General features: G+C 33.7%; 4 protein-coding genes across 6 annotated transcripts in view; all 4 read left to right on the forward strand.

The window, feature by feature from the left end:
- LOC147382904 (uncharacterized) overlaps positions 1-27,798 on the forward strand; it is a 64,852-nt gene that overhangs the window by 15,771 nt on the left and 21,283 nt on the right. The window lies entirely within an intron of this gene.
- Positions 3,731-13,124, forward strand: LOC147382905 (uncharacterized). Its single transcript, XM_086428359.1, has 4 exons — positions 3,731-6,086; positions 7,784-7,917; positions 10,786-10,855; positions 11,158-13,124. The coding sequence occupies exons 1-4, from the start codon at positions 3,759-3,761 to the stop codon at positions 12,691-12,693; spliced, it is 4,068 nt and encodes a 1,355-aa protein (XP_086284485.1). The 5' UTR covers positions 3,731-3,758; the 3' UTR covers positions 12,694-13,124.
- Positions 18,553-21,184, forward strand: LOC147382906 (uncharacterized). The gene has a single exon (XM_086428366.1). The coding sequence runs from the start codon at positions 18,701-18,703 to the stop codon at positions 21,182-21,184; it is 2,484 nt and encodes an 827-aa protein (XP_086284492.1). The 5' UTR covers positions 18,553-18,700.
- LOC147382907 (uncharacterized) lies at positions 25,228-27,776 on the forward strand. The gene has a single exon (XM_086427080.1). It carries the CDS (start codon positions 25,292-25,294, stop codon positions 27,653-27,655), a length of 2,364 nt encoding a protein of 787 aa, XP_086283206.1. The 5' UTR covers positions 25,228-25,291; the 3' UTR covers positions 27,656-27,776.

The raw sequence follows: 27,798 nt of genomic DNA on the forward strand, positions 1-27,798 counted from the left end.
GCGTGGACCGAATTCGGGGTAGTATCATCATGCCTGTTCAATTATCATATGACCCAGACTAGGGCCAGACTGACCCATTAATAAACATAAACTATTTAGGATTGATCCATGTTTAGGGCCAGACTGACCCATTAATAGACCTAAACTTTTAAGTCCAATCGGATTTCAATATATGTGATTTAACAATTGGATTGCTCTGACAAACCTGGCCCATGTTATTACTTTAAGGCCTGATTATCCGACTTAAAAGTCTTTAAAGTGACAACTGCTCTAGTTTATAACATTAATAAAAATAAAACCCTAACTTCTAACGAAATTATATAATTACCATTATTTCATTTGATTAATAAAATATTGTTAAAGTATTTTTAATTAGATATATATTGGTTTTATGAACTTTACCATGCTTGGTATGATGGACAGATGGAGTACCTAGAGAAACACAAGTCAAATAGGTTGCAATTGACGCCCCAAGCACTATGTAAAGAAAAAGGTAAATTTGTGAGCAGACTTGTTGGTAAAAGAAAAAAAAAAGAAAAAAGAGGTTTGGAGAGTCATTGTCTAAAGAAAATTTATCCAGAGTTGAAGATAACGCGTTTTGAAGCAGAAAGTCTTGAGGGCATTTAGGTATACGAAAATAAAATCAATGACTGAATGAACCTAAAGTCTTGAGAATGAAAGAATTGTATGGGAATGAAAAACTTTCTTATTCAACGAAGAAAAAGAAAGCAATATCCAATTTACTCGTCAAACAAGGAGACTTGTCCCATTACTCCAGTATTGACTCTAATAAAAGCCGATGACTTTTTGTTGTCTTTAGAGTGTGATCTATTAAGTGCTTTGCTTCATTGCAATATATTTAAAAAAATTCCTTATTTTCAACTTAATTACATAAGTACCATTATGTTATTTGACTATTAAATGCTATTAAGTATTTTTTAATTAAAAAATAAATAATACCCCAATCACTTGTCCAACACTCTTTAATGGCAATATGAATAGCCCCCTTATTACTTGTGCAATATGGGCCTTGCCCAAATGGTGTCCCTAAAAGAAGAAGATTTTTTTGTTACTTTTGTAGTCTTTAACTCGTAACCTTATTGCATTATTTTAAAATCCTTAATTTAATTTAAATTACACAATCGTCATTATTTATCTGTTGATACTCATTGATAATTCTGATATAAAAAAGGTATCTTAGTGGGAAGATCTATATTAGGCACAGAAGAAAATAAATGATATCCCATTACTTTAATAGCAACCGTAATAATAGGTGATTATTTTTTATACTTTCTTTAGTCTTTAGAGTATCTAGAATATGTTTCATTGCATTAAAGAAAAAAATCTTATTTTCAACTAACATATCTAATTGTCATAATTATATTACTTCTCCAACACGGGTTGTGGCCAACTACTCTAATAACGACATTTATAAAAGGAGATGACTTTTTTTTTACTTTTGCAATCTTTTTAATTAGTGTCAATTGCGTTACTTTATTGAATTAATAAAAAATAAAAAGTAAAAAAAAACTTACTTTCAACTAAATTACACAACTTCCATTATTTCATTTAAGAAAAACTATGGTGGTCGTCAAGGAAAATAAGACATACCTGCTCCATACTCCATTAATGGACACCTTGAAAGATGATGAATTTTTATAACTTTTAGTGAAGTAGCATTTCGTGAGTTGAATTTACGAATTTACAATTCTAGCTCAATGTTCATTTTAATTACATGAACAGTAAGGAATTCTGGGTTTTAAAGTGACAATTTCACTGGTTTAAAGTGATTGTCTCACTAAAAATAGGGCAACCTATGAGATAGTCCATCAAAACCTGTGAAATTATCATGTTAAACTTGTGAAATAGTCACTTTAAAACCTTCGCATTCATTACTATTCATGTTTTGGTAATTAAATTGAATACTGAGTCGGAATTGTAAATTCGTCAAAAGTTGATCGCGTTTTCGTAAATGCTCATATACCTTTTATCCTCTTCAACTACGTTGCAACACTTGTGCCGCCCATTGACATAATATGCTTAGGTGTCAAATCATTCTTTAGAAGTTCAAAAAAATGGAAATAAATTTGTGCAGTTTTTTATAGTGTTGTAGGTATGTAACCCATGAGCCCATTGAATGGAAATCAAGAAACTTAAAATTTTTGTATCTAGAGATTTTTGTGGATCTGTCCAAGGAACTTATAGTTGCTCAAATAGATGAATTCTAATTCTTTAAATTCCTAATATCTGTTGGAATTGTCCATGGAAAACTTTGATCGCTCAATCGAAATTGATAAAAGTTGTGTAGCTTTCGATGTTTAGAAGGATCAATTGTGATGCTTTAATACAGCTACTAATTAACACTCCCCCTCAAGTTGGAGCATAAATATTATCTCTACAAATTAGATTGAATTATTGATGGTCTGAGTTTGACGTTTGATTAGGGTGAGGGGGAATTAAGAAAGAGAGACCTTTCTACCTGGGTACGTTGTTAAGTTATCACTCAAAAATTCGGAATGCATTTGGGAAAAAGTCCCTACAATTAAGTTATATTTGCTTTTTAATTATACATGTTACTCTTAATCCTTTTAAGATGGTTTTTCATAATTTTTGTACTCTTTAACTCCGTAATCTTATTCCATTATTGTAAAGTCTGTAATTTAATTAAATTACACAATTGTTGTTATTATTATTAATTTTTTTGGATAACTCATTGATAATTCTGACATAAAAAAGGCATGTTAGTGGGAAGAGCTATGTTAGGCATCGAAGAAAATCAGCAATACCCTTATTACTTATCCAACACCAGCACCGGTCTAAAAAATTTTTTAGAAATAAAACTTTATTAAGAAAAAAAATAGTAATATCCATATTACCCATCAAACACAGGTCTCGTTCCATTACTCCAATAAGGTCCGTGATAGAAGAACGAAAACTTTATTAAGAAAAAAAAAAAAAAGCAATATCCTTATTATCCGTTGAAAGTAATATCGTTGATGGTTCTATCCAAAAATACTCCAACTAATCAGTTTGTAATGGAGGATTGGGTGGTTTGGACATACTCCTTACAATTTTGGCAAATATTTGACAAATCTCTTGTGTTTTTCGATACGATGATGTACCCCTTGACCTCAGTCTATTTTGGAAGACTGATAAAAAGTTACTTAAATGGCCTCATCTTCAACCTCTTGCAAAAAATTGATGATTTTTCTTTCAAAATTCTGTCATCTTCCAGCTCCTGAACCTCTAGATCAATGACTTCTTTAACCTTACATAGAAAACCCTTGTTTGTTTACCGAAGAAAGACATCATAATATCAAAAATCATCTATTGTTCTTTAGGTTTGGCAGTTGAAGGTGACAGCATTATATGTTTGAAGATGACTAATTTAGGAGAGAAAAATCAGACAATTATTTACTAGAGAGCATGAAAGATGAGGTATATTGAAGTCATTTTATAGTAATTTATTAGGAAAGACTTAGATCAAGAGGATACGTGGTATCTCATATATTCGTAACAAACCTTGGAGGGATACGTGTAAATCACTTACCACAATTTCTTTTTAAGTTCTAATGAATAATTGAATATATAGCGTTGTGATTAATCCAACGTAAGAGACACGTTAGGTTGAGAGTCGAGACTAGTCAAACGTAACAGACACTTTGTGCTCTCTCTCTCTCTCTGTCTTCCATGTAATAATAATTATAAATATAGTATGGTTTTTGAGAGAGAGTCATTCTATTCAAGTCAGATAAGTCATGACTATAACATTATTACATATGAAGAAGAAAACTTTCTTCTTTGTCTTTCTGATGATCTCTTTTGCTTTTCTTCTTATAATACAACAACAGACTACTTCAGCATCAACAACATCATCATCAGCACAAGCTTTGCTCAAATGGAAACAAAGTTTGATCAATTCGACTGCAATTAATGATTCATGGTCTGATGTCACCAAATCTTGCAATTGGACTGGAATTGAATGCGACAACTACTGCGAGATCGTCGTCGGGATCAACCTCATTGATCAGAGCCTGAATGGTACACTTGATGAATTCGACTTCTCCTCCTTCCCCAATCTCACCTCCCTATACCTCGGTTCCAACAGCTTGTTTGGAGAAATCCCAATTCAAATTGGGTCTCTTTCAAAACTCACTTCTCTTTATCTAAATGACAACTATTTCACAGGTATGATCCCTTCTGAGATAGGAAATTTCTTAGATCTCCAAAATCTGTCGCTTGAGAACAATTACTTATCTGGTGCGATCCCACATGAGCTTAGTGATTTACAAAACTTACTATTTCTCGAACTTGCTGGAAACCATCTAACAAATCCAGACCCGATTCATCAGTTTAAGGGCATGGCATCATTGACAGTACTCAGGCTCTCTAGTAACTCACTTGGACCTGAGCTTCCCCCATTCATCTTTCACTGCCCCAACTTAGTCTATATGGACTTGTCTTCTAATCTTATAACAGGCCGTATTCCAGTGCAACTCTTTACTACTCTTAAGAACCTCCAGAACCTTTACTTGAGTAATAATTCATTGGAGGGACCGATTCCATCAGAAATCAAGTATCTTCCCAAACTTCAATCCCTTTACTTGGGAATGAACAAGCTCAATGGTAAGATACCCCCTGAAATTGGCCTTCTAACTAAGCTCACATCCCTCGATTTATCTAATAACCCGTTTACTAGTGGGCCGATACCATCTTCCATAGGTAACCTTAGGATGCTCTACTCCCTATATCTCTCGAATACAAGCTTGCATTCCAGCATTCCCAATGAGCTTGGATTTTGCACCGACCTTACGGATCTTGATCTGTCACTCAACAACCTCGATGGTCCTTTGCCTCTTTCCATGGTCTCTCTAGTTCAACTCCGATACTTGCAACTCAACGACAATAACTTTACAGGAATAATCCATCCTGAAATAGTCGGGCTTTTCCAAGATCTCGAGCTTTTATTCTTGTCTAATAATAGATTGTCAGGGAAGATACCTTCTGAGATTGGAAAGCTACAATATCTGCGATACTTAGATTTATCTACGAACAATCTAAGTGGGCAGATACCGGCCAAACTTGGTGGATGCAAAGAGCTATTGTTCTTGAAACTCAGTCATAATGATTTAATTGTAAATATTCCTAAATCATTTTGTAATTTGAGAAAATTGGAAATCCTTGAAGCCTCTCATAATCATTTGGAAGGACATTTGCCAAGATGTTTAGCTAATTGCAAAAGCCTACAAGTTCTAAATTTGGAAAATAATCAGTTACATGATCTATTTCCCTTTTGGCTTGAGGTATTGCCTTTGTTACATGTCCTTGTATTGAGATCCAACAGATTCTATGGTCCTATTGAACATCTTCAAACCAATTATGGTTTTCAAATGTTGCATGTCATAGATATTTCTTCCAATAGATTTATAGGTCCTTTGCCGGCAAAATACTTTCAAAGCTGGAAAGCAATGACGATGGTGGTAGGGAATAAGTCCCACTTGGAGTATGTTGAAGATTATTGGTATTATCATATCTCAGTGACCCTCTCGTACAAAGGACAAGAGAGGGTACTAGAGAAAATCTTGACCAACTTTGCCACATTGGATTTCTCCGACAATCGATTTGAAGGTGAAATTCCAGAAGTGATAGGAGATCTCAAATCTCTTATTCTACTAAATTTGTCTCACAATGACCTCATTGATCACATTCCATCATCGCTAGGGAATTTGAAAAATCTCGAGTCATTGGATCTCTCTCAAAATAAGCTTTCAGGGGAAATTCCTCAGCAATTACTTTTTCTTAATTACCTTGCCGTGTTGAACGTTACACATAACCATCTTGAAGGAAGCATACCACGAGGTAAGCAATTTGATACATTTTCAAATGCTTCGTATGAATGTAATCCACGATTATGTGGTTTTCCTTTGTCAAGGAAATGCATAGGTGTCAATGTGATGCCACCACCAACAATGATCCAAGAACTCAAGGACCCAACATCTACAAGTGTATTTGATTGGAAAATATTTATGTCGATAGGATATGGATGCGGAGTGGTTATTGGTGTTGCAATCGGATATAATATTTTTTGAAAGGAAAATGGATGGCTCACAAGGACTTTTGAAGAACGACAATGTACGCGACGCAAAAGATTGACGAGGATTCACAGACTTCATGCAAATGGAAGATGAATAAAGCTAGTAAAAAAACTTTTGTTCAAATGAATGTTGCTGCCTAGTTTTATTTGAATTTTTCATACTTTGTTGTAATCGGTAATATTTGTTAATAAAATAAGTTCTCTGTCTCTTTGCTCTTATTAAATTAAGAGGTCACTTATTGCTAAATCTAGCAAATATGTTGCAAAGAAATTAGACATTGGCTAATGCACATTGTTCCTAAGGAATAGGAAAGAGACATTGTGGCCTTTATACAAGTCATATGTTAATTAGTCGTTTAATTTTACTTAAAATTCAGTTATGGAGACTTGGGTTCTTTCAAGCCACAACAGACTCCAGAATTGTAATATTTGTGCTGCAAAACATTTCTTCAGAACTAGATATTGGTGTTATCTACCAAAAATGAAAAAAAAAAAAAAAAAACTCAGAATATTAAGCTACATGAATTTGTATTCTTGTGCCTTAGTTTGTGGCTCTACAAACCCTGCAACTTTGCCAATGTCCATTCCTTTACAAGTGCTTATGTTCTTAAAGTAGAAACTCAATTCTAAACACATAAATTTATCAGTCTCTTTGGCTATAGATTTCTAAGTTCCTTTAATGTAGGTATGGTTGTTGTATATACTGTTTCTCCTTTTGAGAGATGCTGCAAAATTTTGAGCAAAGATCATTATTAAGGACGGGGGATGATGGTTCCCCTCTTCTTTCATTTTCGATAGATGAGGGACTAAGTGTCTAACATAAAAAATGACTCCATAGAATAAAATAGTTTAGAGAAAAGATAAAAAAAAATTAATGTGAGGTGTGTGCATGAAAAAAAGGTGTAAGCCTCAGTGTGAGGCGTAAACCTTTGGGAATTTCTTGATCTTGGACATACATTTCATCTTCTTTTTTTCTTTCATTTCTTCTTTGCATCTCAAGGATATTTTTAGTGCGTCTCAGCTTAAGGTGAACCTTGAGGCGTAAGCCTTTAAAACAGTGATTTGGATTACAAGTGTGATGGCACCATCCAAAAACACGAATTTCTTTTTTGGTGGTATGGAAGAGAGACAATTGGAAGATAAAATAAGAAATGAAAGTTTAAATTTAAGTTAGGTGCGAAGATAATGACTTATACCTTATTTCTCCTTATGCTTTTGGTTAATTCAATTATTATAATTTATCTATTAAAGAAAAGTAGGTTTAAAAAAGATTCTAAACTATAAAGTAATACAAAGACCTGTGAAAAAAAAAAAAAGTGAAAAAGAAAATGTGTTGGGCAATATCCAATATGCTGATAAGTCGGTACTCTTTAATCCTTATATTAAGTGGTATGCTTTTTGTTGAACACCTTGGTATATGTTATATCTACATTTTAGATAGAATGCATTTGCCAAACTGATATTTATTTAAATAATATAAATAACAAGAATTGTTTGAATAAATTAAGATTGAATATAAATTGCTTCAAGAGGTATCCCACTCTTGAATTTGATCAACTGATACAGCAAATTCTTTAATAATGGAGTACTCTGTGTTTTTTTTTTTTTAAACACAAGACAAGATGAGGGTAATTCTTTAAAGCAAAAGAATGAAGAAATCTGATAAGTTAGTTTTTAGTTCTTTTACAGATCCAAAGAATTCTACAGTTGCGAATAGAAGAACAAGGAAAGTATCTCCAAATGATGTTTAAGAAGCAATGCAAGGCGGGTAGTGAAAAGCTCAAATTGCCATCTTCATCCACCCTGGATGTCTCTTCTACTCTGTATTCAAACTTGATGTAGAACTCCCCCGTCTACAACGAAGTGGAATTGTTGGAAAAGGATTATATTGAAACATGACAAGAATCCATTGATTACATTACAGCATCACTAGAAAGCTCTCAGAAGTTTTGTGGGAAGCAATAGGCGTCTGAACACGTTCAAGAGCAGAAATATTTTTGCATCTCCTCTGAATCAATCTCCATTTCTGAGTTTGACACTCTGCGGCAAATCTATTCCAGAAATTGGATCTCTATCCTCAAATCATCCGAACCTGTAAGTAACAGATCTCTCTCTCTCTCTCTCTCTGTAAGTAGCCAATGCTTGCATATTTATTGTCTCTGTACAATTAAAGGTTAAACAAAACACTTCACATCCACACAATCACTTCACCTAGTGGTGAGGCTTGGTTTTTGTAAAAATATTTCTTTTATTGTTTGGAAGATTGTTCAGGTAGCATAAAAATAATTTACTTGAAGTATTATAATTGTTAATGTTAATTCTTTATGTTCCCTTTAAAGGTAACCTGAATGTGGCTAAAAGAAACTATCCATTGGATGTCTAGCAAATGGAGCGGGAGTGGCTCATCCGATTTTGGAAAAAGAGATGTCGGCAAGGTACTAATCTACTCTTTGATTATTTTCAGCAATGCAACATATGCATAATCAATATTTCTGAATTTTAAATTTGTTTCACTAAATGTCACCTCTGAATGGAAACATTAGATGCGTGAAACCAAGAACAACGTAAACTGTTCAAGACAAAAGATGCGCCACACATCTGGTTCGAAGAGCTTTCCAAGGAGATCCAGTGAGGTGGTAAATTTGAAATTTACCTCTTTTAAAATTTGAGATTTACCTGCTGATGAGCTTTATTACTTCCATTTTTACAACCTTCACACTGACATCCAATAGAACATTCTACCCCAGCCTATAAGACAGTAAGAGTGATAAAGTAGGCCAAGAAGAATAACTTGAAGAATAGAAATATAACATAGACCAAGCCAGTAAATAAGACAACACTCAAACCACTTGTGACCAGCTTTCTCCACATGGCTCACAAACCATGTGCAAAACATATGCAGTATGTACGTGGCAAAACATAAGCTCTTCTTTCTTTTTTTTTTTTGGCTAGGCAAGCAAGATTGGTGACTAATAATTAATAGGAGAAAACATTTCTACCACTCCCACAATCTATGACGACATTGCACACATTTCCATCACATGTGCATTGTGTTTGCACACCTTGGCTTTGAAAGTTGTTAGGTTTGATTGCTTCAAGGATGTGTATGAGGACAATGCCTACTTTTGCCCAATTATGGGGAGTTGCAAGATTGGGGGGTGTGATGATTATGTATTGAATGATTGATTCATTTTCAAAGGACCCCAGCTACGTATTTTGGATTGCTTATTTTGGCAAAATATTATTGTGGAGCCTCATAATGGAGAACTTGTTGCCAAAATTGCGGTGGGATGTAACACGGTATGTTAAGAGATGTCAAGTTTGTCAAGCTTTAAAGGATCAAGCACAAAACACAAGATGTTACAAGGCATTACCGATTCCTAGGCCGTTGTGAGTTGATGTTGGCATAGACCTTGCATTGAGACTTTCTAGAGCTCAACGAGATTTGGTTCCTTTACGAACTTGGGTAGAGCAAGTTAAGATGCGAAAGAAATGATGAAGAATATGCATGAAATCCATGAGAAAGATATGATAGCATTTATCATGGATCTTAATGCACAAATCAAATTCCAAATTGAGAGTTCGAACAACAAATATAAGGAAGATGTTGATCTTCACATGAGGAGAGTTGCCTACAATGTAGGTGATTTGGTTTGGGTGGTTTTACGCAAAGATAGGCAGCTAGGTGGCTTATACACTAAACTTAGAGCTTGCAAAGGGGAACCTTGCAAGATATTAGAGTGCATCAATGATAATGCTTATAGCGTGGAGCTTTCTCCGCACATATAATGTGTTTAATGTACAACATTTGCTACTCTAGTATGTCTCCTAACTCGTGGTCGAGTTCTTTTAAGGATGGGAGAATGATGCAGTCCAAGTTTTTTAGTTGTTTGTTATTTCATTTAGTAACAACCTGAAGTAGTTAGTTGTTGGAGTTAGATTCCTTTTAGTTTATTTATTTATTTATTACTTTAGTGTTCATGTATGGGTAATGTAGTCATTTCACTTGGGGATGTTATGTTCTTGTTTTGCCTGCAAATAGGCTCTAGAATTTAGTTGTAAATCAGTTTTTAGTTGAATAAAATAGATTTAAAAGAGAGTTTTCTCTTCCAACTCAACTTTTGTTGAAGTTTCACACATATTAGTCTAAATTTCCAGATCTGATTGCATCAGATATTATTGAAAAACACGGGGGGAAATAAAAAATTGAAGGGGGTGAAGAGGAAAGGCAATAAGGTAGTGTGAACCCCACTCCACTACCTTGAGAGAGAGAGAGAGAGAGAGTTGGATTAAAGATTGAAATGGATAAGAATTATTTTAGAATGGGTGAAGCTTGTCGGTCAGGGCTACTGAATGAGGCCAAAGTCCTTGTCGTGATTGTTTGAGGCCTAAAGAATTATTTTTAATTTGTTTGTTGATATTGGGTAAGACATAAAATAGCTACTTGAATCATGCTACTTCCTTCTTGTAACTTCTGACTCCCGATTGCTTAAGGTTGTCTAAATTTGAGTTGGTACATTTCATATTTCAAAGATTCTTACCTTTCAATCTGAAACTAGTGTGAGATTTTCTAGTTTCTAATGCAAGTCAGTCTTGTTTAAAAAGCCTTTGATCATATCAAATCAATTAATATCTTTAATGTTGAATTAAGTTTGGAGTTTCTAAATATGTTTCTCTGCTCTGTGTTACAGTGGGATTGATATCACTGAAGCATTGCAATTACAAATAGAGGTCCAGAAACAGCTGCATGAACAACTTGAGGTACGGATTTGTAGTTGAGAAAGCATTAGCTTAATAGATCTTGTAATGCTAAATCTGGCAAATTTGTTACTAAGAAATCAGATATTGGCTAAAAACATTGTCACAAAAGCATAAAAGAGACATTGTGCCATTTATAGCAGTCAACTATTTGATGGTGAAGTGACTTTGAATGCTAAGAGTTCAGAACACTACCTTCTTCTTTTGGGTCCTTCTGAATGCTTTTCCTCATACGTCGAGACCATTTACTTCTCAATTGCTATTATTGAATCAACCATCTAGAGACTGATTATTTGAAGTAATAGGTGTTAGAGAATTCACCTTCGAACTTAAAGCGATCCGAACTCAATGGTAAGATACCCTCCGAAATTGGCCTTCTAACTAACCTCAAATACCTTGCTTTATCTAATAACCCGTTTACTAGTGGGCCCATACCATCTTGGATAGGTAACCTTAGAATGCTTGAGTTCCTATTTCTCTCGAATACAAGCTTGCATTCCAGCATTCCAAATGAGCTTGCATTTTGCATCCACCTTACGTATCTTGATCTGTCACTCAACAACCTCTCTGGTCCTTTGCCTCTTTCCATGGTCTCTTTCCATAATCTCACTCTTTTGTTCCTGTTTAATAATAGATTATCAGGGAAGATACCTGCTAAGATTGGAAACCTATCACGTCTGCTATATTTAGATTTATCTGCAAACAATCTAACTGGGCAGCTACCAGCCAAACTTGGTGGATGCAAAGAGCTATTGTTCTTGAAACTCAGTGATAATGATTTACTCGGAAAAATTCCTAAATCATTTTGTAATTTGAGTCAATTAGAAATCTTTGAAGCCTCTCATAATCATTTGGAAGGACATTTGCCAAGATGTTTAGCTAATTGCAAAAGCCTACAAGTTCTAAATTTGGAAAATAATCTGTTACATGATGTATTTCCTTTCTGGCTTGAGGTATTGCCTTTTTTACATGTCCTTGTATTGAGATCCAATAGATTCTATGGTCCTATCGAACATCCTCGAACCGATCATGCTTTTCAAAGGTTGCATGTCATAGATATTTCTTCCAATAGATTTACAGGTCCTTTGCCGGCAAAATACTTTCAAAGTTGGAACGCAATGATGATGGTGGTAGGGAATAAGTCCGGCCTGAAGTATATTGTAGATGATGATGAGTATTATCATATCTCAGTGACCCTCTCGTACAAAGGACAAGAAAGGGTACTAGGGAAAATATTGACCACCTTTGCCACACTAGATCTCTCCAACAACCGATTCGAAGGTGAAATTCCAGAAGTGATAGGAGATCTCAAATCTCTTATTCTACTAAATTTGTCTCGCAATGACCTCATTGATCACATTCCATCATCGCTTGGGAATTTGAAAAATCTCGAGTCATTGGATCTCTCTCAAAATAAGCTTTCAGGGGAGATTCCTCAGCAACTACTTTTTCTTAATTTCCTTGCCATGTTGAATGTTACACAAAACCATCTTGAAGGAAGAATTCCACGAGGTAAACAATTTGATACATTTTCAAGTGATTCTTATGAAGGTAATCCACGATTATGTGGTTTTCCATTGTCAAGGAAATGCATAGGTGTCAATGTGATGCCACCACCAACAATGATCCAAGAACTCAAGGACCCAACATCTACAAGTGTATTTGATTGGAAAATATTTATGTCGATAGGATATGGATGCGGAGTGGTTATTGGTATTTCAATCGGATATAATATTTTTTGGAAGGAAAATGGATGGCTCATAAGGACTTTTGAAGGACGACAATGTACGCAACGCAAAAGATTGACGAGGATTCACAAACTCCATGCAAATGGAAGATGAATAAAGCTAGTAAAAAAACTTTTGTTCAAATGAATATTACTGCCTAGTTTTATTTGAATTTTTTCATACTTTGTTGTAATCAGTAATATTTGTTAATAAAATAAGTTGTCTCTTTGTCTCTTTCCTCTTATTAAATAAATAGGTCACTTATTGCTAAATCTAGCAAATATGTTGCAAAGAAATTAGACATTGGCTAATGCACATTGTTCCTAAGGAATAGGAAAGAGACATTGTGGCCTTTATAGAAGTCATATGTTAATTAGTCGTTTAATTTTACTTAAAATTCAGTTATGGAGACTTGGGTTCTTTCAAGCCACAACAGACTCCAGAATTGTAATACATGTGTGCTGCAAAACATTTCTTCTGAACTAGATGTTGGTGTGATCTACCAAAAATGAAAAAAAAAAAAAAAAAAAAAAAAAAACTCAAAATATTAAGCTACATGAATTTGTACTCTTGTGCCTTAGTTTGTGGCTCTACAAACCCTGCAACTTTGCCAATGTCCATTCCTTTACAAGTGCTTATGTTCTTAAAGTAGAAACTCAATTCTAAACACATAAATTTATCAGTCTCTCTGGCTATAGATTTCTAAGTTCCTTTAATGTAGGTATCGTTGTTGTATATACTGTTTCTCCTTTTGAGAGATGCTGCAAAATTTTGCGCAGAGATCATTATTAAGGACTCTTTAATCCTTATATTAAGTGGTATGTTTTTTGTTAAACACCTTGGTATACGTTATATCTACATTTTAGATAGAATGCATTTGCCAAACTGATATTTATTTAAATAATATAAATAACAAGAATTGTTTGAATAAATTAAGATTGAATATAAATTGCTTCAATAGGTATCCCACTCTTGAATTTGATCAACTGATACAGCAAATTCTTTAATAATGGAGTTCTCTAGGTTTTTTTTTTTTTTTTAAACACAAGACAAGATGAGGGTAGTATCATCATGCCTGTTCAATTATCATATGACCCAGACTAGGTTTCTTTAATTATCAATTTGGGATTGATCCATGTTTAGGGCCAGACTGACCCATTAATAAACATAAACTATTTAGGATTGATCCATGTTTAGGGCCAGGCTGACCCATTAATAGACCTAAACTTTTAAGTCCAATCGGATTTTAATATATGTGATTTAACAATTGACAACTGCTCTAGTTTATAACATTAATAAAAATAAAACCCTAACTTCTAACGAAATTATATAATTACCATTATTTCATTTGATTAATAAAATATTGTTAAATTATTTTTAATTAGATATATATTGGTTTTATGAACTTTACCATGCTTGGTATGATGGACAGATGGAGTACCTAGAGAGACACAAGTCAAATAGGTTGCAATTGACGCCCCAAGCACTATGTAAAGAAAAAGGTAAATTTGTGAGCAGACTTGTTGGTAAAAGAAAAAAAAAAGAAAAAAGAGGTTTGGAGAGTCATTGTCTAAAGAAAATTTATCCAAGAGTTGAAGATAACGCGTTTTGAAGCAGAAAGTCTTGAGGGCATTTAGGTATACGAAAATAAAATCAATGACTGAATGAACCTAAAGTCTTGAGAATGAAAGAATTGTATGGGAATGAAAAACTTTCTTATTCAACGAAGAAAAAGAAAGCAATATCCAATTTACTCGTCAAACAAGGAGACTTGTCCCATTACTCCAGTATTGACTCTAATAAAAGCCGATGACTTTTTGTTGTCTTTAGAGTGTGATCTATTAAGTGCTTTGCTTCATTGCAATATATTTAAAAAAAATTCCTTATTTTCAACTTAATTACATAAGTACCATTATGTTATTTGACTATTAAATGCTATTAAGTATTTTTTAATTAAAAAATAAATAATACCCCAATCATTTGTCCAACACTCTTTAATGGCAATATGAATAGGCCCCTTATTACTTGTGCAATATGGGCCTTGCCGAAATGGTGTTCCCTAAAAGATGAAGATTTTTTTTTATTACTTATGTAGTCTTTAAAGAAAAAAATCTTATTTTCAACTAACATATCTAATTGTCATAATTATATTACTTCTCCAACACGGGTTGTGTCCAACTACTCCAACAACGACATTTATAGAAGATGACTTTTTTTTTAACTTTTGCATTCTTTATAATTAGTGTCAATTGCGTTACTTTATTGAATTAATAAAAAATAAAAAGTAAAAAGAAACTTACTTTCAACTAAATTACACAATTTCCATTATTTCATTTAAGAAAAACTTATGGTGGTTTCAAGGAAAATAAGACATACCAGCTCCATACTCCATTAATGGAGACCTTGAAAGATGATGGATTTTTATAACTTTCGGTGAATTACCATTTCGTGAGTTGAATTTTACGAATTTACAATTCTAGCTCGCTGTTCATTTTAATTAACAAAAACATGAACGATAACGAATTTTGGGGTTTTAAAGTGACAATTTCACAAGTTTAAAGTGATTGTCTCACTAAAAATAGGGAAACCTATGAGATAGTCCATCTAAGCCTGTGAAATTATCATGTTAAACCTGCGAAATAGTCACTTTAAAACCTTCGAATTCATTACTATTCATATTTTGGTAATTAAATTGAACAGTTAGTCGGAATTGTAAATTCATCAAAAGTTGATCACGTTTTCGTAAATACTCATATACCTTTTATCCTCTTCAACTACGTTGCAACACTTGTGCCGCCCATTGACATAATATGCTTCGGTGTCAGATCATTCTTTAGACGTCCAAAAAATGGAAATAAATTTGTGCAGTTTTTTATAGTATTGTAGGTATATAACCCATGAGCCCATTGAATGGAAATCAAGAAGCTTAAAATTTTCGTATCCAGAGAGATTTTTGTGGATCTGTCCAAGGAACTTATAGTTGCTCATATAGATGAATTCTAATTATTCAAATTCCTAATATCTGTTGGAATTGTCCATGGAAAACTTTGATCACTCAATTGAAATTGATAAAAGTTTGTGTAGCTTTCGATGTTTAGAAGGATCAATTGTGATGCTTTAATACAGCTACTAATTAACACTCCCCCTCAAGTTGGAGTATAAATATTATCTCTACAAATTAGATTGAATTGTTGATGGTCTGAGTTTGACGTTTGATTAGGGTGAGGGGGAATTAAGAAAGAGAGACCTTACTACCTAGGTACGTTGTTAAGTTATCACTAAAAAATTCGGGACACATTTGGGAAAAAGTCCCTACAATTAAGTAATATTTGCTTTTTAATTATACATGTTACTCTTAATCCTTTTAAGATGGTTTTCATAATTTGTGTACTCTTTTAACTCCATAATCTTATTCCATTATTGTAAAGTCTGTAATTTAATTAAATTACACAATTGTTGTTATTATTATTAATTTTTTTTGGATAAGTCATTGATAATTCTGACATAAAAAAGGCATACTAGTGGGAAGAGCTATGTTAGGCATAGAAGAAAATCAGCAATACCCTTATTACTTATCCAACACCAGCACCGGTCTCATCCCATTACTTTAATAGCAACCGTGATGGTAGGTGATCGAACTTTTTACTCTCTATAGTCTTTAGAATGTCTATAATTATACTTTATTGCACTGAAGAAAATTATTTATTTTCTACTAACATATCTAATCGTCATTATTATATGAGTTGTCCAACATGGGTCTTGTCCCATTACTCCGATAAGGACATTTATAGAAGATAACGACTTTTTATACTTTTGAAGTCTTTAGAGTAACAATTGTGCTACTTTATTGCAGTAACAAAATATAAAAATATAAAAATCCTTACTTCTAATTAAATTACATAATTTCCATTATTTCATAAGATTAATAAAATGGTGTTAAATTATATTTTATTAGATATATGCTACTTTTATGAACTTTACCGATATGATGGACAAATGGAGTCTCGCCTAGAGAGACTGAGGCCAAATAGGTTGCAATGGACTCCCCAATCACTATGTGTAAAAAAATGGGTAAATTTGACGGCAAGGTCCATCAAAGTCACCCTTTCTTCATGTAGAGTTTAAAATGGTCGTGTCGAATTTACCCTTTTTCACGTGTGAATAAATGGTGATTATGACATACGCCTCACAATTATGTTGAATATTTGAGATGCCCTTTCTTTCAAAATTTAAGAAGTAGTACTCTTGGATCTTAGTCTACTTTGAAAGACTTAAAAAGGCAAAATCGATTGATTATTCACCAACAATGTTGTCATTTTTTGAGCTCCTTCAACATTTAGGTTGAAATATTTTTAACCTAGTTCACGTTGTTTTGAAAATAAATCTATTTTTCTACTAAAAATCTCTTATCTTTTACTTATCTTGTTCTTAGGTTTAAGCATGGGATTACAGATGACAGATTTGGAGGAGAAAAGGAGAAAAATCCATAGTTATTGGGTAAAGTTTGAACTTTAAGATGACAGTTGTTTTTATTTTTTATTTTTGCGGGAAGAGAGATGGCGGAAGAAATCAAAAGGTTTTTACTAGAGATGAAAGATGAAAGCATTTTGGATAATTTTCTATTACCCTCTCAGAAAATATATTGGTCAAAGAAGTATGTCCATTAATTTGAAAACAAGGGAGTGGTATTTCAAATAATCATCAAAACTTGGAAGGGTCATGGTCTTGGGATTGAAAGAATAATAAGGTGTAGTTATGGACTATCAAACTATCTCACAAAACTTAACGACTATTTCGAAAGAAATTCCTCTAGCAAGGTTTTTTGTAAGATGACTTTTTTTTAATATCTTTTATAGTCTTTGGAGTGTCAAATTCTTTACTTTATTATTAATATAAAAACCTTAATTTTAATTATATAATATAACTGTTGTTATTTATTTTAATGGTAAGGTATTGATAATTTTGATATGAAAAAAGCTTTTTAAGTAAGAAAAAGTATATCAATCTATGTAGAAAATAAGAAATATCTTTTATTAGTTGTCCATACTCTAGAGGAGACCTTGGAGGAAGTACTTGATGCCTTCATAAAGCTATTTTCCTCTTTAGATTGTGAAGGATGCTACTTTATTCCGTTAAGGTTAAATATATTGATTTTAATTAAATTGTATAATTATCATTATTTATTTTTAAAAGATAAGATTTAGTTTAAAAGAAAAACAATATTAGTGTTCAAAGGAACTAAGAAATACTCTTGCTCATTAAGTGTCATTATTTACTTTTGGGCTAAGACTATAACAATGTTGAAAAAAAAAATTTAGAAATAAAACTTTATTAAGAAAAAAAATAGTAATATCCATATTACCCGTCAAACACAGGTCTCGTTCCATTACTCCAATAAGGTCCGTGATAGAAGAACGAAAACTTTATTAAGAAAAAAAAAAAACAGCAATATCCTTATTATCTGTTGAAAGTAATATCGTCGATGGTTCTATCCAAAAATACTCCAACTAATCAGTTTGTAATGGAGGATTGGCTGGTTTGGACATACTCCTTACAATTTTGGCAAATATTTGACAAATCTCGTGTTTTTTGATAGGATGATGTACCCCTTGACCTCAGTCTATTTTGGAAGACTGATAAAAAGTTACTTAAATGGCCTCATCTTCAACCTCGTGCAAAAAATTGATGATTTTTCTTCCAAATTTCTGTCGTCTTCCAACTCCTCAACCTCTAGATCAATGACTTCTTTAACCTTACGTAGAAAACCCTTGTTTGTTTACCAAAGAAAGTCATCATATTTTCATTTTATCAAAATCATCTCTTGTTCTTTAGGTTTGGCAGTTGAAGGTGACGGCATTATATGTTTGAAGATTAGGAGAGAAAAATCAGACAATTATTTGCTAGAAGTCATTTTATAGTAGTTTATCAGGAAAGACAATATTCTTATTATCCGTCAAAGAGGGTCTCTCGTTCCATTATTAATCCAACGTAAGAGACACTTTGTGCTCTCTCTCTCTCTCTCTGTCTTCCTTGTAATAATAATTATAAATATAATATGGTTTTTGAGAGAGAGAGTCATTCAATTCAAGTCAGATAAGTGATTGCTAAAACATTATTACATATGAAGAAGAAAACTTTGTTCTTTGTCTTTCTGATGATCTCTTTTGCTTTTCTTCTTATTATACAACAACAGACTACTTCAGCATCAACAACTTCATCATCATCATCAGCACAAGCTTTACTCAAATGGAAACAAAGTTTGATCAATTCGACTGGATCTATGTTGGATTCATGGTCTGATGATGTCACCAATCCTTGCAATTGGACAGGAATTCAATGCGACAACTACTTCGAGATCATCATCGGGATCCTCCTCATTGAACAGAGCCTGAATGGTACACTTGATGAATTCGACTTCTCGGCCTTCCCCAATCTCACCTACCTAGCCCTCGATTCTAACAGCTTCTTTGGAGAAATCCCAATTCAAATTGGGTCTCTTTCAAAACTCACTTATCTTTCTCTGAGTTACAACCATTTCACAGGTATGATCCCTTCTGAGATAGGAAATCTCTTAGATCTCCAGCTTCTGTGGCTTGACAACAATTATTTATCTGGTGCGATCCCACATGAGCTTAGTAATTTACAAAAGTTAGGATCGCTCTATCTTTACAGTAACCATCTAACGAATCCAGATCCGATTCATCAGTTTAAGGGCATGGCATCATTGACAACACTCCATCTCTCTAGTAACTCACTGGGAGATGAGGTTCCCCCATTCATCTTTCACTGTCGCAACTTATTCTCTCTGGACTTGTCTTCTAATCTTATAACAGGCCGTATTCCATCAGAAATCAAGTATCTTACCAAACTTCAATTCCTTGACTTGAGAAATAATTCATTGGAGGGACCGATTCCATCAGAAATCAAGTATCTTACCAAACTTCAATTCCTTGACTTGGGAATGAACAAGCTCAATGGTAAGATACCCCCCGAAATTGGCCTTCTAACTAACCTCACATACCTTGATTTATCTAATAACCCGTTTACTAGTGGGCCCATACCATCTTCCATAGGTAACCTTAGGATGCTCTACTTCCTAGATCTCTCCAATACAAGCTTGAATTCCAGCATTCCCAATGAGCTTGGATTTTGCATCAACCTTGTGGTTCTTGATCTGTCACTCAACAACCTCGATGGTCCTTTGCCTCTTTCCATGGCCTCCCTAACTCTACTCCAATCCCTTCACTTGGGAATGAACAAGCTCAATGGTAAGATACCCCCCGAAATTGGCCTTCTAACTAACCTCACATACCTTGATTTATCTAATAACCCGTTTACTAATGGGCCCATACCATCTTCCATAGGTAATCTTAGCATGCTCTACTCCCTGCATCTCTCGAATACAAGCTTGCATTCCAGCATTCCAAATGAGCTTGCATTTTGCATCCACCTTACAGATCTTGATCTGTCACTCAACAACCTCTCTGGTCCTTTGCCTCTTTCCATGGTCTCTTTTCATAATCTCACTCTTTTGTTCCTGTTTAATAATAGATTATCGGGGAAGATACCTGCTGAGATTGGACACCTACAATATTTGCAATACTTAGATTTATCTGCAAACAATCTAAGTGGGCAGATACCAGCCAAACTTGGTGGATGCAAAGAGCTATTGTTCTTGAAACTCAGTGATAATGATTTAATTGGAAAAATTCCTAAATCATTTTGTAAGTTGAGTCAATTGGAAATCTTTGAAGCCTCTCATAATCATTTGGAAGGACATTTGCCAAGATGTTTAGCTAATTGCAAAAGCTTACAAGTTCTAAATTTGGAAAATAATCTGTTACATGATGTATTTCCTTTTTGGCTTGAGGTATTGCCTTTTTTACATGTCCTTGTATTGAGATCCAACAGATTCTATGGTCCTATCGAAAATCCTCAAACCGATCATGCTTTTCAAAGGTTGCATGTCATAGATATTTCTTCCAATAGATTTACAGGTCCTTTGCCGACAAAATACTTTCAAAGTTGGAACGCAATGATGATGGTGGTAGGGAATAAGTCCGTCCTGAAGTATATTGTAGATGATGATAAGTATTATCATATCTCAGTGACCCTCTCGTACAAAGGACAAGAGAGGGTACTAAATAAAATCTTACCCACCTTTGCCACACTGGATCTCTCCGACAACCGATTTGAAGGTGAAATTCCAGAAGTGATAGGAGATCTCAAATCTCTTATTCTACTAAATTTGTCTCGCAATGACCTCATTGATCACATTCCATCATCGCTAGGGAATTTGAAAAATCTTGAGTCATTGGATCTCTCTCAAAATAAGCTTTCAGGGGAGATTCCTCAGCAATTGCTTTCTCTTACTTTCCTTGCCATATTGAACGTTACACAAAACCATCTTGAAGGAAGCATTCCACGAGGTAAACAATTTGATACATTTTCAAATGATTCTTATGAAGGTAATCCACGATTATGTGGTTTTCCTTTGTCAAGGAAATGCATAGGTGTCAATGTGATGCCACCACCAACAATGATTCAAGAACTCAAGAACCCAACATTACAAGTGTATTTGATTGGAAAATATTTATGTCGATAGGATATGGATGCGGAGTGGTTATTGGTGTTGCAATCGGATATAATATTTTTTGAAAGGAAAATGGATGGCTCACAAGGACTTTTGAAGAACGACAATGTACGCGACGCAAAAGATTGACGAGGATTCACAGACTTCATGCAAATGGAAGATGAATAAAGCTAGTAAAAAAAACTTTTGTTCAAATGAATGTTGCTGCCTAGTTTTATTTGAATATTTTTATACTTTGTTGTAATCGGTAATATTTGTTAATAAAATAAGTTGTCTCTTTGTCTCTTTGCTCTTATTAAATTAATAGGTCACTTATTGCTAAATCTAGCAAATATGTTGCAAAGAAATTAGACATTGGCTAATGCACATTGTTCCTAAGGAATAGGAAAGAGACATTGTGGCCTTTATAGAAGTCATATGTTAATTAGTCGTTTAATTTTACTTAAAATTCAGTTATGGAGACTTGGGTTCTTTCAAGCCACAACAGACTCCAGAATTGTAATATTTGTGCTGCAAAACATTTCTTCTGAACTAGATGTTGGTGTGATCTAGCAAAAATGAAAAAAAAAAAAAAAAAAACTCAAAATATTAAGCTACATGAATTTGTATTCTTGTGCCTTAGTTTGTGGCTCTACAAACCCTGCAACTTTGCCAATGTCCATTCCTTTACAAGTTCTTATGTTCTTAAAGTAGAAACTTAATTCTAAACTTTGATCGCTCAATCGAAATTGATAAAAGTTTGTGTAACTTTCTATGTTTAGAAGGATCAATTGTGATTCTTTAATACAGCTAGTAATTAACACTCCCTCTCAAGTTGGAGCACAAATATTATCCCTACAAATTAGATTGAATTGTTGATGGTCTGAATTTGACATTTGATTAAGGTGAGGGGGAATTAAGAAAGAGAGACCTTACTACCTGGGTACGTTGTTAAGTTATCACTCAAAAATCTGAGATGCATTTGGGAAAAAGTCCCAACAATTAAGTAATATTTGCTTTTTAATTATACATGTTACTCTTAATCCTTTTAAGATGGTTTTTCGTAATTTTTGTACCCTTTAACTCCGTAATCTTATTCCATTATTGTAAAGTCTGTAATTTAATTAAATTACACAATTGTTGTTATTATTATTAATTTTTTTGGATAAGTCATTGATAATTCTGACATAAAAAAGGCATATTAGTGGGAAGAGCTATGTTAGGCATCGAAGAAAATCAGCAATACCCTTATTACTTATCCAACACCAGCACCAGTCTCATCCCATTACTTTAATAGCAACCGTGATAGTAGGTGATCGAACTTTTTACTCTCTATAGTCTTTAGAGTGTCTAGAATTATACTTTATTGCACTGAAGAAAATTCTTTATTTTCTACTAACATATCTAATCGTCATTATTATATGACTTATCCAACATGGGTCTTGTCCCATTACTCCGATAAGGACATTTATAGAAGATAACGACTTTTTATACTTTTGAAGTCTTTAGAGTAACAATTGTGCTACTTTATTGCACTAACAAAATATAAAAAATATAAAAATCCTTACTTCTAATTAAATTACATAATTTCCATTATTTCATTTGATTAATAAAATGGTGTTAAATTATATTTTATTAGATATATGCTACTTTTATGAACTTTACCGATATGATGGACAAATGGAGTCTCACCTAGAGAGACCGAGGCCAAATAGGTTGCAATGGACTCCCCAATCACTACGTGTAAAAAAATGAGTAAATTTGACAGCAAGGTCCATCAAAGTCGCCCTTTCTTCACGTAGAGTTTAAAACGATCGTGTCGAATTTACCCCTTTTTCACGTGTGAAGAAAGGGTGATTATGACATACGCCTCACAATTATGGTGAATATTTGAGATGTCCTTTCTTTCTAAATTTAAGAAGTAGTACTCTTGGATCTTAGTCTACTTTGAAAGACTTAAAAAGGCAAAATTGATTGATTATTCACCAACAATGTTGTCATTTTTTGAGCTCTTTCAACATTTAGGTTGAAATATTTTTAACCTAGTTCACGTTGTATTGAAGATAAATCTTGTTTTTCTTCCAAAAATCTCTTATCTTTTACTTATCTTATTCTTAGGTTTAAGCATGGGATTATAGATGGCAGATTTGGAGGAGAAAAGAAGAAAAATCCGTAATTGTTGGGTAAAACTTGAACTTTAAGATGAGAGTTGTTTTTATTTTTTATTTTTGCGGGAAGAGAGATGGCGGAAGAAATCAAAAAGTTTTTACTAGAGATGAAAGATGAAAGCATTTTGGATAATTTTCTATTACCCTCTCAGAAAATATGTTGGTCAAAGAAGTATGTCCATTAATTTGAAAACAAGGGTGTGGAATAATCATGAAAACTTGGAAGGGTCATGGTCTTGGGATTGAAAGAATAATAAGGTGTAGTTATGGACTATCAAACTATCTCACAAAACTTAACGACTATTTAAAAAGATATTCCTCTGGCAGGATTTTTTGTAAGATGACTTTTTTTTTTTTTTTTAATCTTTTATAGTCTTTGGAGTGTCAAATTCTTTTCTTTATTATTAATATAAAAACCTTAATTTTAATTATATAACATAACTGTTGTTATTTATTTTAATGTTAAGGTATTGATAATTTTGATATTAAAAAAAAACCTTTTAAGTAAGAAAAGTATATCAATCTACGTAGAAAATAAGAAATATCCTTTATTAGTTGTATATACTCTAGAAGAGACCTTGGAGGAAGTACTTGATGCCTTCATAAAGCTATTGTCCTCTTTAGATTGTGAAGGATGCTACTTTATTCCGTTAAGGTTAAATATATTGATTTTAATTAAATTGTATAATTATCATTATTTATTTTAAAAGATAAGATTTAATTTAAAAGAAAAACAATGTTAGTGTCCAAAGGAACTAAGAAATACTCTTGCTCATTAAGTGTCATTATTTACTTTTGGGATAAGACATTAACAATGTTGATCAAAAAAAAAAATTTTAGAAATAAAACTTTATTAAGAAAAAAAAAATAGTAATATTCATATTACCTGTCAAACACAGGCCTCGTTCCGTTACTCCAATAAGGTCCGTGATAGAAGAACGAAAACTTTATTAAGAAAATAAAAAAAAGACAATATCTTTATTATCTGTCGAAAGCAATATCGTTGATGGTTCTATCCAAAAATTCTCCAACTAATCAGTTTGTCATGGAGGATTAGATGGTTTCGACATACTCCTTACAATTTTGGCAAATATTTGACAAATCTCTTGTGTGTTTCGATACGATGATGTACCCCTTGACCTCAGTCTATTTTGGAAGACTAATAAAAAAGTTACTTAAATGGCCTCATCTTCAACCTCTTGCAAAAAATTGATGATTTTTCTTCCAAAATTCTGTCATCTTCCAACTCTTCAACCTAAAGATCAACGTCTTCTTTAACCTTACATAGAAAACCCTTGTTTGTTTATCGAAGAAAGTCATCATATTTTCATTTTATCAAAAATCATATCTTGTTCTTTAGATTTGGCAGTTGAAGGTGACAGAATTATATGTTTGAAGATGACTGATCTAGGAGAGAAAAATCAAACAATTGTCAGCTAGAGAGCATGAAAGATGAGGTATTGAAGTCATTTTATAGTAGTTTAATAGGAAAGACTTAGATCAAGAGGATACGTGGTATCTCAAATATTCGTAACAAACCTTGAGAGGGATACGTGTAGATATATTCGTAATGTATATCCTTGAGATAAGACTTTGACAATGTTGACAGGAGTATGGTGGTGGATTCCTGATGTGGTAATCCTGTTGAGCAAAACAGCCCATAGCAAAGCATGGAAAGACTTTTGTGGTATTAACTGTCGTTATTTACTTTTGTGGGATATGACTCTTGATCTTTTAGAAATAAAATTTTATTAAAAAAACAATATTCTTATTATCCGTCAAAGACGGGTCTCTCGTTCCATTATTAATCCAACGTAAGAGACACGTTGGGTTGAGAGTCGAGACTAGTCAAACGTAAGAGACACGTTGTGCTCTCTCTCTCTCTCTCTGTCTTCCATGTAATAATAATTATAAATATAATATGGCTTTTGAGAGAGAGAGAGAGAGTCATTCAATTCAAGTCTGATAAGTGATGGCTATAACATTATTACATATGAAGAAGAAAACTTTCTTCTTTGTCTTTCTGATGATCTCTTTTGTTTTTCTTCTTATGATACAACAACAGACTACTTCTGCATCAACAATATCATCATCATCAGCAGCACAAGCTTTGCTCAGATGGAAAAAAAGTTTGATCAATGCCACTGCAATTAGCGATTCATGGTCTGATGTCACCAGTCCTTGCAATTGGACTGGAATTCAATGCGAAAACTACCCTGAGATCATCGTTCAGATCGAGCTCTTTGATCAGAGCTTGAATGGTACACTTGATGAATTCGACTTCTCGGCCTTCCCCAATCTCACCTCCCTAAACCTCAATATCAACAGCTTGTTTGGAGAAATCCCAATTCAAATTGGGTCTCTTTCAAAACTCACTTCTCTTTGTCTGTCTGACAACTATTTCACAGGTATGATCCCTTCTGAGATAGGAAATCTCTTAGATCTCCAAGTTCTGTGGCTTCACAACAATTACTTATCTGATGCTATCCCACATGAGCTTAGTAATTTACAAAAGTTACAATATCTCTCTCTTGCTGGAAACCATCTAACGAATCCAGACCCGATTCAGTTTAAGGGCATGGCATCATTGAAAATACTCTTGCTCTTTAGTAACTCACTGGGAGATGAAGTTCCCCCATTCATCTTTCATTGCCCCAACTTAGCCTATATGGACTTGTCTTCTACTCTTATAACAGGCCGTATTCCAGTGCAACTCTTTACTACCAGTACTCTTAAAAACCTCCAATACCTTCACTTGAGTTATAATTCATTGGAGGGACCGATTCCATCAGAAATCAAGTATCTTACCAAACTTCGGTCCCTTGACTTGAGAATGAACAAGCTCAATGGTAAGATACCTCCCGAAATTGGCCTTATAACTAACCTCACATACCTTCATTTATCTAATAACCCGTTTACTAGTGGGCCCATACCATCTTCCATAGGTAACCTTACCATTCTTGAGTCCCTATCCCTCTCGAATACAAGCTTGCATTCCAGCATTCCCAATGAGCTTGGATTTTGTATCCACCTTACGGATCTTGATCTGTCACTCAACAACATCTCTGGTCCTTTGCCTCTTTCCATGGTCTCTTTCCATAATCTCACTCTTTTGTTCTTGTTTAATAATAGATTATCAGGGAAGATACCTGCTGAGATTGGAAACCTATCACATCTTAAATATTTAGATTTATCTGCAAACAATCTATCTGGGCAGCTACCAGCCAAACTAGGTGGATGCAAAGAGCTATTGTTCTTGAAACTCAGTCATAATGATTTAATTGGAAAAATTCCTAAATCATTTTGTAAGTTGAGTCAATTGGAAATCTTTGACGCCTCTCATAATCATTTGGAAGGACATTTGCCAAGATGTTTAGCTAATTGCGAAAGCCTACAAGTTCTAAATTTGGAAAATAATCTGTTACAAGATTTATTTCCTTTTTGGCTTGAGGTATTGCCTTTTTTACAGGTCCTTGTATTGAGATCCAACAGATTCTATGGTCCTATCGAACATCCTCGAACCGATTATGGGTTTCAAATGTTGCATGTCATAGATATTTCTTCCAATAGATTTACAGGTCCTTTGCCGGCAAAATACTTTCAAAGCTGGAAAGCAATGATGATGGTAGGGAATGAGTCCGGTCTAAATTATATTCTAGGTTATAATACGTATTATCATATCTCAGTGACCCTCTCATACAAAGGACAAGACAGAGTACTAAAGAAAATCTTGACCACCTTTGCCACACTGGATCTCTCCAACAACCACTTTGAAGGTGAAATTCCAGAAGTGATAGGAGATCTCAAATCTCTTATTCTACTAAATTTGTCTCGCAATGACCTCATTGATCACATTCCATCATCGCTAGGGAATTTGAAAAATCTTGAGTCATTGGATCTCTCTCAAAATACGCTTTCAGGAGAGATTCCTCAGCAACTACTTTCTCTTACTTTCCTTGCCATATTGAACGTTACACAAAACCATCTTGAAGGAAGCATTCCACGAGGTAAACAATTTGATACATTTTCAAATGATTCTTATGAAGGTAATCCACGATTATGTGGTTTTCCTTTGTCAAGGAAATGCATAGGTGTCAATGTGATGCCACCACCAACAATGATTCAAGAACTCAAGGACCCAACATCTACAAGTGTATTTGATTGGAAAATATTTATGTCGATAGGATATGGATGCGGAGTGGTTATTGGTGTTGCAATTGGATATAATATTTTTTGGAAGGAAAATGGATGGCTCACAAGGACTTTTGAAGAACGACAATGTATGCGACGCAAAAGATTGACGAGGATTCACAGACTTCATGCAAATGGAAGATGAATAAAGCTAGTAAAAAAACTTTTGTTCAAATGAATGTTGCTGCCTAGTTTTATTTGAATTTTTTCATACTTTGTTGTAATCGGTAATATTTGTTAATAAAATAAGTTGTCTCTTTGTCTCTTAGCTCTTATTAAATTAATAGG

The sequence above is a fragment of the Akebia trifoliata genome, chromosome 16, assembly GCF_017979445.1.
Source record: "Akebia trifoliata isolate Shusen 1 chromosome 16, ASM1797944v1, whole genome shotgun sequence".
NCBI classification, from domain to species: Eukaryota; Viridiplantae; Streptophyta; class Magnoliopsida; order Ranunculales; family Lardizabalaceae; genus Akebia; species Akebia trifoliata.

Bases quoted from the DNA above. Each gene is read 5' to 3' on its own strand.
- LOC147382906 (XM_086428366.1), top strand. From the start codon at position 18,701: ATGAAGAAGAAAACTTTGTTCTTTGTCTTTCTGATGATCTCTTTTGCT.
- LOC147382907 (XM_086427080.1), top strand. From the start codon at position 25,292: ATGGCTATAACATTATTACATATGAAGAAGAAAACTTTCTTCTTTGTC.
- LOC147382905 (XM_086428359.1), top strand. From the start codon at position 3,759: ATGACTATAACATTATTACATATGAAGAAGAAAACTTTCTTCTTTGTC. The intron at 6,087-7,783 runs TGAAAGGAAAAT...GTTCTTTTACAG, and splicing joins CAATCGGATATAATATTTTT to ATCCAAAGAATTCTACAGTT. The intron at 7,918-10,785 runs GTATTCAAACTT...TCTGTGTTACAG, and splicing joins CTGGATGTCTCTTCTACTCT to TGGGATTGATATCACTGAAG.